This window comes from Piliocolobus tephrosceles, chromosome 6 (assembly GCF_002776525.5).
Source record: "Piliocolobus tephrosceles isolate RC106 chromosome 6, ASM277652v3, whole genome shotgun sequence".
Classification (NCBI taxonomy): Eukaryota; Metazoa; Chordata; class Mammalia; order Primates; family Cercopithecidae; genus Piliocolobus; species Piliocolobus tephrosceles.
The window spans coordinates 356263-365932 of NC_045439.1; the positions used below are offsets into that span (position 1 = coordinate 356263).

A 9670-nucleotide genomic window follows, 5' to 3' on the forward strand; every position below is an offset into this window, starting at 1 on the left:
GGTCCCACAAGCCCCAGTCTGCCCACCTCAGGTCAGAGTCCGACAGCCCCAGAAGAGAGGGGAGCCCAGCAAGGCAGGCAGGGCTGGAGGCCTCAGGGCCACCTGCGCCTGCTGGTTGGGGGGTTGGGGGTGCTGTGAGGCTGAGCCTCCTTCCGCCAGGCTGGGGCTTGTCCCCCGGACACAGACAGTTCTTTGTCAGGGCAGAGCTGAGCTCGCTGGGCAGCCTCTGGAACAAAGCCCCTCTGTCCAAGCCGTGCCTCCCCACCCGGAGCACCACCTCCCAGGAAGGAGCAGAGCCCCGGGCTCCCATCCGGCGCACCCACCAGGCACAGCCATGGCCGGAGGTGGGGGCGGCTGTGCTTCCAGCCCAGGGCTGCGCCCACAGTGGAAGCCCGATGAAGGGGGGTAGGGCCAAGGCAATCCCACTCCAGGGAGGCCTGTGCCACCTCCCCATGGGCCTGCCACTCACCGGTCTAGGGAATGCATGTCCTCCAGCACCTGGCCAGCCCTACACTGGCCACCACGGCCCAGGGGCTCCTCCACACTCCCAGCCCCAAACAGGGAAACCTGACAGGGTGGCAGAGGGAGGGCCGGCAGCCTCACCCCACAGGAAAGCCACTACAATTTATTTCCGAGTTCCCTCCAGACCACCAGGCCGGGCCCGTCACGGCCTCCTCAGGGGATCAGCCATTCCTGTCCTCAGTGCTGCTGGCCACGGGCCCGGGCTCCAGCAAGAGTCAACCCAGCCCCAGCCCCTGGAGTGAGCGTGTGACGTGGGCTCTGCATCTGCATCATCCCTGTGGCCACCTGGCCTTGGAATCTGCTCCTCCAGGACACAGCCAGGCTGGGCCAGGGCAGGCTTCCCACGAGGGCCCGTCCACAGGCCCTCAGCGTCCAGGTGGCGGGATCCAGATGAGGCCAGGCAGGGCTCCCGCTAGCCTGGCCAGTTCCTGCCGACACTGTCCCTGTAGTTGACGTAGCATCGCCTCCAGGCAGGCCTCCTGGCTCCTCAGTGTCCTGATCAGCTCAGCTGCCCGCAGGTCCCGGTCGCCTGCTGCCCCATCCTCTCGTCTCACCAGTCGGTGTGGCCCATGGGCCTGGGCTGGGCTCCTGTCTTGCTCCCAGCACCGCTGCAGAGCTCCCAGCTCCTTTTCCACAGTCTCCCGACAGGCCCGCCGCGCGGCACTCCACTCTGGCCCCCGTCCACAGCCTCGAGCCTGCGTGGGAGACAACGGCAGTGGCTCTGTCCCCCCAGGACACTAGCCTCAGGACCCCTTGGCATCCCCTGCGCTGACTCGGGGATGAGGGCGCCGCAGGCACGCAGGAAACGCCCATGCTCTTCAGAGAGGCTTACTGAAGATTTTAAGGAGAAAATCATGCCTGCAATTTATGTTAAAATTCTTCAGAAGGAAAATAGGTGGAGCCAACACAGCCCCGTGTTCACAGCCACGAACCTGTGCAGCAGGTAAGAGGGCGGCTCTGTGTTTAGGGTGGAGACCCGGGTGGCCACCAGCAGGTTAGACAGGTCCCGGGCAGGTGTGGAGAAGTGGCCACCACCCTGTGAATGCACGTGTGGTAGAGGCATGGGAGCAGCAGGGCCCACACAGCACAGGCTTCCCTCCCTCATGCAAAGAATCAGAGAACAGACCTCCAGCAGGAGGGCCGGGGCCGTCTCGCAGCAGCTGCAGCTCCTCGCCAACTGCCCTCCCGCTCCCTCAGAGTGCGTGCCTGTAAGTATGTCGCCTGCCATGCTTAATCAGATGCAACTGTATGATTCAACAAGTCCAAAGCGCCCTCAGGTCAGCGGTCCCCCAAAGGTGGGGCTGGGCCGGTGCCCAGAGCGAGGCTGGCACTCACCTTGGCCTCCCAGGCCACCCGCCTGCGCTCGGCAGCCTCCCGCAGCTCCTCCTCCAGGGTCCGCAGCTCCCGCACTACCAGCTCCAACTCGCCATCCCCGCACTCAGGGACCCAGGGCAGGAAGGTGGGCTGTGAAGCTGCAGCAGGTGCCTCCGGGGCACAGGTGCCCAGGACTGTGTCCTACAGAGACCCAAGTGAGACAGCGTGCACCAAGCCAAGGGGACACAGGGACAGAGGGCAGGTTCCACAGCGGGCTGGATGCCACCATCTCAGCAGCCATGATGTCCAGAGAGGCATAAAGGCCACACTCTAGAAGGCCACAGAGCCGAGGATGGGGGCAGCGGTGGGCCTCCCCTGAAGGTGAGTGGAAATCCTAGGCAGAGCCTATGCTAGGTCTGTGGCCTCCCTAAAAGCCCCTCTTCCTGTCTGGAAAACAGGAAGATCCCCAGCTCCCACCTGGGGACTGCTGTGGGAAGGGACGCCGGGGAGGGGTGCGCAGGCTTCCTCACCATCCACTGCCAGAAGACCAGCTCTGCGCGCCGCCACGCCAGGACAGCCTCCAGGCGCCGGTTCTCATGCTCCAGAGTCCGCAGCAGCTGGAAGGCAAATGGCAGTTGGGCTAGAACCTCACACAGGACCCCATGGACAGACAGTCGGGTGGACAGCTGGACTCAGCGCCGACACCCGGCCCAACGCCCAGCACACGCCCTGCCCCTGCAGCCCTCCCCTGCCTGCGCCCAGGTTCTCTGGCCAGAATGATGAGCAAGGCACCCTGGTGTGGTGCAGACGCCACAGCCCACTGTCCTTTCTGCAGCACAGGGCAGCCCCCATCCAATGCATGGCCAGGCCCTGCCTCTCAAGCCTAGACCTCTGCCCCACAGCCCCCACTGAATGGGGGCTGTATCCAGGGACTGCAGGAGGACGGGGAGGCCCCAAACTAAGGAGCAAGCCAGGCTCTGGGGCAGGGAAAACCCGTGCCCTGTAACTTCAGGGACTCCCCTAATTCTGCCTGGTGACCCAGGTGGCAGAAAAGGCAGAGCTGAGCAACACTTGACATTCCCAAGACCCCGCCCTGCCTGCCCCATGGCCCTGCACAAAGGTACCTGCCCACAGTGCGCCCACAGACAGACGGCTGGACATAGCAGCCGCTCTGCCCACACACGGAAGGCCTCCCAGGTTCACTCATGGGCTGTCTGTAACAATGACCCCGGGCCCCACGGCAGGGGACCCCTGCTGGGGACAGGCCCTCTACCCCTGAATCCTGCCCCACTCCAGCCCGGCTTCCCCCAGGAACCCAGAGTATGGAGCAGGCTGCAGGGGCCTGGGCCTCCAGCAGTGGGCTGGGGGGCAGATAGGGACGGCCTTGAACACCAGGCCCAACCCAGCCCACCTGGGGCGGGGCGGAGCAGAGCAGAGGCAGGCAGGCCCATGGTCAGAGAATATGAGGACAGGCAGGTCTGTGGGCGGCGTGGGAGCTGGAGAAGGCTGGTGCCAGGGGCTGCGGCCCACCTGCCCACCCAGGCAGGCCACGAGAAAAGCAGAGACCTCCACCATGGGGACAGCCACTGAAACATACCTAACAAAAGGCAATCACCGCAGTTCCCAAGAAGGGCCAGGGCGGGAGCAGACAGGAGAAGAGGGGCAAGCACGCCCCTCCCACCCACCCCCAAGTCCTGTGGTCTCCACTGCCCTGCCAGCCTCCCTCCACTTACCACCCTAAGAGGGAAAAGGAGGCTGCAGGCTGAGGCCCCACCAGGATCCAAGGGAGCTGCCCAGTCACCCGGCAACAGGCCTGGTTGCTGACATACCAGCCACAGATCATTCCAGAAGGTTCTGGGACCCATCCCAGGAGTGCAGGAGAAGTGTAGGCCCTTTGGGTAGGCCAGGTCCAGGTTTTGGGCAGCTCCCGCTCCAGAAACCTTGGAAGGAAGCCGGGCATGGCCCCAGTCCCCCTGGCCAGCGCCACATGCAGCTTCCGGGAGAGGGCGGGGCCTCACTTCCAGGCCCCCCAGCCCACCACAGAGAGTGGTCCCACAGAGGCACCGGGCAGGAGCAGGCTGAGGCCAGGGCAGCCTCTGCTCTGCCCCAACCCAAGGGTCCCAGTCCGCTGAGCCGCCTCTACAAGACAGGTAGGGCAAGGGCAGACCAGGTCGCCCAGATGCTGCCTCAGCACCGCCAACGCCAGTGCAGGCCGACGGGGTGGGTGCCAGCCCGGCTTCAGCCAGGGACACAGGCCCAGCTGGCACCAGGGGCCAGGCAGGCCAGGGGCCAGGCAGGCATCAGGGGTTGGGCCCTGTGAGCCCACAAGTGAGGCGTGCCATCCCACAGACTTGGGCTGCAGAGCTGGAACCCACGGGCCCTTGCCACGAACAGGAAGCCCCAGTAGACACAAGACTAGGGGCCAAGAGCCAGGCCATCCGCCTCTGACCCCTGGGTCCCCCTGGGCAGGCCTGGGATGAGGTACAGGGACCAAGTCTCTGGGGTTGGAGAGGAAAGAGGCAGAGAAGGGGGACTGGGCCTGGAAGAAGAGATCACACCAGCCCTGAGCCTCTGCCCTCCTGCCCGGCCATATGCATCTGGAGCAGCAGGACAGTGCCAGCCCATCACTCAGGACAGCACAGAGCCCAGCCTATGTGCAGCCTACGTGCATGGCTCACGCCTGTAATCCCAGCACTCTGGGAGGTCGAGGCAGGTGGATCACCAGAGGTCAGCAGTTTGAGATCAGCCTGGCCAACGTGGCAAAACCCCGTCTCTACTAAAAACACAAAAAAACTAGCCAGATGTGGTGGCAGGTGCCTGTAGTCCCAGCTACTCAGGAGGCTGAGATAGGAAAATCGCTTAAACTCAGGAGGTGGAGGTTGCGGTGAGCCGAGACTGTGCCACTGTGGCTGGGTGACAGAGCAAGACTCTGTCTCAAAGAAAGAAAGTAAAATAAATAAAAAGAGTGGCAGCCAGCCCCGCCCTTTCTCCTGAAAATAAGCCAGACAAGGGGAAGAAGCCAGTGATGATGGGCGGGCAGAGCCCTAGAAAGAAAGATGGGGATGGAAGGCCAGCACCAGCACAGGGTGAGAGGAAGCGGCCATTCCCGGGGAAGATGCCTGGGGCTAGGTCAACCCTGACATTTTGGTTAGTGCTCCAGTAGCCCCAGTCAGAGCAGGACGCTGTCTGCCCAAGGTCACATGGCCACCTGGGGCTCAGGGCCAGGCTTTCCTCCAGGTCTGTGCTACCCAGGGCCCAGGATCTGCCCGGGACCACAGAGACCCCGTCACCTGGGGCAGGCCTGCCTAGAAAGTGCTGTGCCCCCTGGGTGGTCCCAGTGTAGGAAGCAGAACGAGGCCTGCAAGTCTCCAGGGCCTATGCAGCTGGCTCCAGCTTGGCAGGCTCGGCCCAGCACACCCCATGTGGGCCTGGCCTTGGGCTCTGAAGGGTAGTTGTCCCCTCCCAGTCAGCCCTGTGCCCAACCCTTCACCCAGTGTGGCCTAGCCCTCCACACCCCCAGGTGCCCCGACACACCAGGTGAGACCTGCTTGAGACGCCACCACCACCAGCTCACACCTGAGATCCGTGTTCCTTTATCCCAACAGCCTGCCCTCAGCCAGCTGCCAGTGCAGCCCAGGCTCCTGTATCCTGGGCCCCCACCCACACCACATCTCAATTTGTGGAAGGGAAGGATGAGTGGCCCATGAGGCTAGGAGAGGCCCAGAGAATCTGTCAGTCACACAGTCTGACAGTGACCAGTGGTGGACATGCAGACACCCACCGCTGGCGGCCCAAGAGCTGCCACGCCCCCCCCCAGGCCCCCCCCCCCTTGGGCGGTGCCCCCACTGCCGCCCCCACCGCCCACCCAAGCCCATTCCGGAAGCAACTTGCCGGCCCTCACCTGCTGGCCTCCCTCTGGGTCCCTGAGCATCTCCGCTTCAGTGACAGACAGATGGCCAAGGCTCTGGTCACTGTGGCAGCCGCGTGTGTACAGATGAATCTGAAACAGGCAGCGCAGACCCCGGGCTGAGTGGGAGTCACATACCTCCCCCAACACTGAGTCTTCACCACTCCAGGGAGGTCGGCCGTCAGAGCCCACCTCACAGATAACAAGAGAGGGCTCGGAGAAAGCCACTCCTTGCCTGAGGTTGGCGGGGCTGGGCTGGGTGCAGAACAACCGTCAGCACCGCTGGGGCCTGCTGAAGGGGGGCGCCAGGCAATTCCACTGATGGCCTCCCCACCCCGCCCAGCTCCCAGGCAGCAGCAAGATTGGAGTGGGGTGTCCTGGCTTCCCCAGCAGCATCAGGGGAACAGCCTCTGGACAGGCACAGCAGTTCAGCCAGACTCACAGTGTGAACATGAACGATTGCTGGGATCTAGAGGAATGGGGAGGGCTCCCCAGCAAAGGGAGGCTGGAAGGTGGCACAGAGAGTCACACGTAGGCACGTAAGTGGAGCAGCTGGTGTCCAGGCCAAGCCTGATGGGGTGAGAGGTCCCTGGAAAGGCCAGCTGAGCAACAGACCCTCTGCAAGGGTGGGAATGGGGAGTATCCAAGGAGCCCCGCATTGGTGGGAGCCACAGACCCACCTGTCAGCCCTGGCCGCACAGTGGACATGCCGCTACCTGTGCCCCTGAGCCAGCCCCTCCCACCTTCAGGGACCCACAGGAGCTGCCCACCCCACAAGTCAGCCCCCACTAGGATGTGGTGGGAGCAGGGGCTGTCCTCCTCCCCCTCCAGTGCCCAGGAGGGGGTGGCTTTTATGGCCCAGAGCCCATCCCACTGTTTAGTGACACAGAGCTGGAAGACCACTGGTGACTTTTGGGAACAAAAAGGCAAATTCTGTGAGCTCTCTGACACCAATTTCTGCCCACCATTGCCCACCCCACTGGGCTCCCTGCCTAACTCTGTCCACCTCTATCCTACCCTGGACCCCTGCAAGGACCACCTGGAACCACGGGATCAGACTCTGGGTGGGATCAGACTCTGGGTAAGCCCAGGGCAAGAAGGCCCACATCCAGTCAAAAGCTTGTGCCGGGCCTCATAGGACGAGCTGCAGGGACTGGCAGTTGGTGGCTTGCAGCACGGAACGCAGCCCCTGGGTGGAAGCCCTGTGCCAGCTCTACCTTGCTCAGGAGGGCGCACTGCTCCTGCTGACTGGACACCAGCTGGCGCCACCGGAACCGCAGCTTTCCCATCAACCACTGCACATGGCGGACATCCACAGGACCCTCTGTTTCCATGTGGGGTGCAGGTGGGCCAAGGCTGGCCAGGGCCTCACACTGGAGAGGAGTAAGGGTCAGGCCCTGCTCCCACCCCACCCTACCCCCAAGGAAGGATCAGGATGGAGACGGGAGTGGAGGCACAGCCAAGAACAACGGGTGCTCCCCGCACAGGGAGTCTCTGTGCTTTCAGCCGGGCAGCTGGGTAACCCCTCATAGAACTGCCCTGAAGGGCAAAGCAGACACAGAGGGGACTGTCCCAGGCCTGCCCTTGCTCTGACCCCAGGAGTTGAGACCAGAGCTGGCTTGGCTTACCCTCACCCACACGGACCTGGCACACAGTCATCTCGTCACCCAGAGGCACTCGGGTCTGGGCCACCATCTGCTCGGGCACAGGTCCTCGGGCCAAGAGCCAGGACAGAGCCAGCAGCAGCTCCCGGCTGCCCTGCGAGCCATCCTCAGGTAGTTGTGCCAGTGCCAGCCTCGGGTAGCCCTGGGAGCACAGTGCTGACTTCACCAAGCGGGCTTGGACCTCTAGGACAGAAGAGCACCACCTTAGGGGGCCACCTGCCTGGAGGTGACACCACCTGGATCCCTCCAGAGACCCCCACAAATCACTCGAGCAGAAGCTCAAGACCTAGTTCAGAAGAGATGATGGGAGAGCTGGAACTCAGACCAAGATGAGGAGACCAGAGCTCAACGGGGACGTCCCCAGGGCTTTGTAGGAGTAGAAGCCGGTGCTACCCGAGGGAGTGGAGCTAGGGCCCGTCAGGGGGCGCGGCTTACTGGGTGGGGAAGCTGGAGCTTTGAGGGGCAGGCACGGTCAGTGTTACCGGGTTGGGTGGGGGCTAGAGCCCGTCGGAGCGGGACTTGCTGGGGAAGGCGGGGCTTTACAGGAGCAGGCGGGACCAGGAGCGGGGCTTACCCAGGGCGATCGAGGCCAAGGCGCTGCCCGCAGGGAGTGGGGAGAGCACGCGGAAGAGGAGCTGCCAGAGCGCGGAGGTCTGCGAAAATAAAAAGCGGGCGGTCAGCAGTGCCGACACAACTCCCTGCGAGGGCCCGGGACCCCACCCGGCCCGGCTGCCCTCCGCGCGAGCGTCACCGCATCCGGACGGTCGAATTTGGCGCGGCGGAAGATCTCGGGGCTGGGTCCCGAGGGCAGCGACCGACTCAACGCAGCGATGGCCTCAGGAAGGGCCCCGGCCCGGGCCCCAGCCGCGGGGTCCACCCGCCGACCCCGCATGCAGCCAGCACCAGCCTCTTTCGGTCGCCCGCCGCCGCCGCGGCCCGGGACCTGCGTCCAATCACCGCACGGGCGGGGTCTACTGCCGCGGCTGGGACTTCCACCCAATCACCGCTCCGGCTGGGACCTGAGTCCAATCACGGCACGGGCTTGGTCCAGCGCCCAATCACCGCGCCGGCTGGGACCTGCGCCCAATCACCGCGCTGGCCGGACATGCATCCAACCCCTGCGTCGGCAGGGACCCGCCTTCGTGGCCAAGCCCAATGAACGGTTCCCCTGGAGTTTGAGTGTAGTCTATTCTGTTTTGTGCGGACCCACTTCCGGGCTCCTGGCAGGGCAGTCGATATGGAGAACTCCACGGAGTCCGCCCTTGCCTGCTCAATCGTCACGACACCCGACACCCCGCCTCGCTCAGGCCCCACCCATCAGCGCCTCACGCCCCTGGCAACCTAGCAACCGCCGGGCGGGAGCGCGCAGACTCCAGAGGGCGCCCCGTGGGGCTGCGCACGCAGCCGGAGCTGACGAGCCCCGCCCCATCGCACCGCCTTCCCGGCCGGGCCGCAAGGAGGCGCCCAGAGCCCGCCGCGCCGCACAGTGAAGATCCCAGGGCGGCCGGCCTCTGGCTCCTTGCGCGAGGTCCCGGGCAGCTCCCGGGTCCCGAACGCGCGGCCCGAGCCCGCGGCCGCCTCCTCCGGCGCTCCCGGTCCTCGCCCGCCCGCGGCAGCGCTTCTCTCTGCCGCCGCCACGGAGCAGCCCCGGAGGAAGCCGACGCACGGAAGCAGCTGCTACCCGGTCGCCGCGGAGCCGGGCCCGCGTGCACGGGCGGCCCCGAAAGGCGCGGGCTGGGAAGAACGCGGGGCTGTCTGCGGGGATAGAAGGTCGGGCTGGCTCCTGGCCAGCGGCGCCTCCGAGCATTCGTGAAGACCCCGGGTCGCGCGTCACCGGGGCTGTTCCCGCGATGCACCTGTACCTCGGGCCTGCGAGGACGGCGGCGAAGACGCGGGGGAGGGAAACTCAGTCCTTCCTGGACCCCCAGCCCTGGCTGGCCGCGCCCACGCGAGGCGCAGCCGGAGAGATCCCGGCCCCACCTTCCTCCCCGGCCTCTTTCGCCCCCGACCTCCTCCTCCAGGCAGCCCTCCCGGCCCCGCCTCGGGGCCCTCACCCGAGCAAGCCCCTCCTCTCCCTCCCCGCCCACCCCCGTCCTTCCCCGCCCGCAGCCTCCTTTCCTCCGGCGCACCGCGACCTCCTTCATGGCGCCAGTAGGAAGACTACGCCCATCACCCCGCCCACGCGGGTTCCTTGAAGCTAAGGGGCCTCCTCCTCGGAGCACCTACTGCACCTGCCGAGCTACAGGGCGGCGGGAGCAGGGGG

The 9670-nt window shown here is 65.3% G+C and overlaps 1 protein-coding gene across 5 annotated transcripts; it reads right to left on the reverse strand.

The window, feature by feature from the left end:
* Positions 1-578: 578 nt before the first annotated feature.
* TEDC1 (tubulin epsilon and delta complex 1) lies at positions 579-9404 on the reverse strand. 5 transcript variants are annotated; one of them, XM_031935735.1, is made up of 9 exons: positions 8159-8428; positions 7982-8060; positions 7388-7590; positions 6961-7116; positions 5738-5836; positions 3570-3776; positions 2367-2453; positions 1858-2037; positions 579-1217 (listed from the first exon to the last, which is right to left on the reverse strand). In XM_031935735.1, the coding sequence occupies exons 1-9, from the start codon at positions 8297-8299 to the stop codon at positions 888-890; spliced, it is 1482 nt and encodes a 493-aa protein (XP_031791595.1). In that variant the 5' UTR covers positions 8300-8428; the 3' UTR covers positions 579-887. The 5 variants fall into 5 exon arrangements, 3 of the variants coding, with proteins under 3 accessions (XP_031791595.1, XP_023061572.1, XP_023061571.1); XR_003306764.2 differs by having other exon boundaries at positions 608-1217; positions 3248-3776; XR_003306765.2 differs by lacking the exon at positions 579-1217 and adding an exon at positions 3248-3433 and having other exon boundaries at positions 1984-2037.
* Between the last annotated feature and the right edge of the window lie 266 nt (positions 9405-9670).

Excerpts from the sequence above, each read along its gene's own strand:
- TEDC1 (XM_031935735.1), bottom strand. The coding sequence starts at position 8,299 with ATGCGGGGTCGGCGGGTGGACCCCGCGGCTGGGGCCCGGGCCGGGGCC. Across the intron at positions 8,061-8,158 it reads AATTCGACCGTCCGGATGCG|ACCTCCGCGCTCTGGCAGCT; the intron begins GTGACGCTCGCG and ends TTATTTTCGCAG. Across the intron at positions 1,218-1,857 it reads GGGTGGCCTGGGAGGCCAAG|GCTCGAGGCTGTGGACGGGG; the intron begins GTGAGTGCCAGC and ends TCTCCCACGCAG.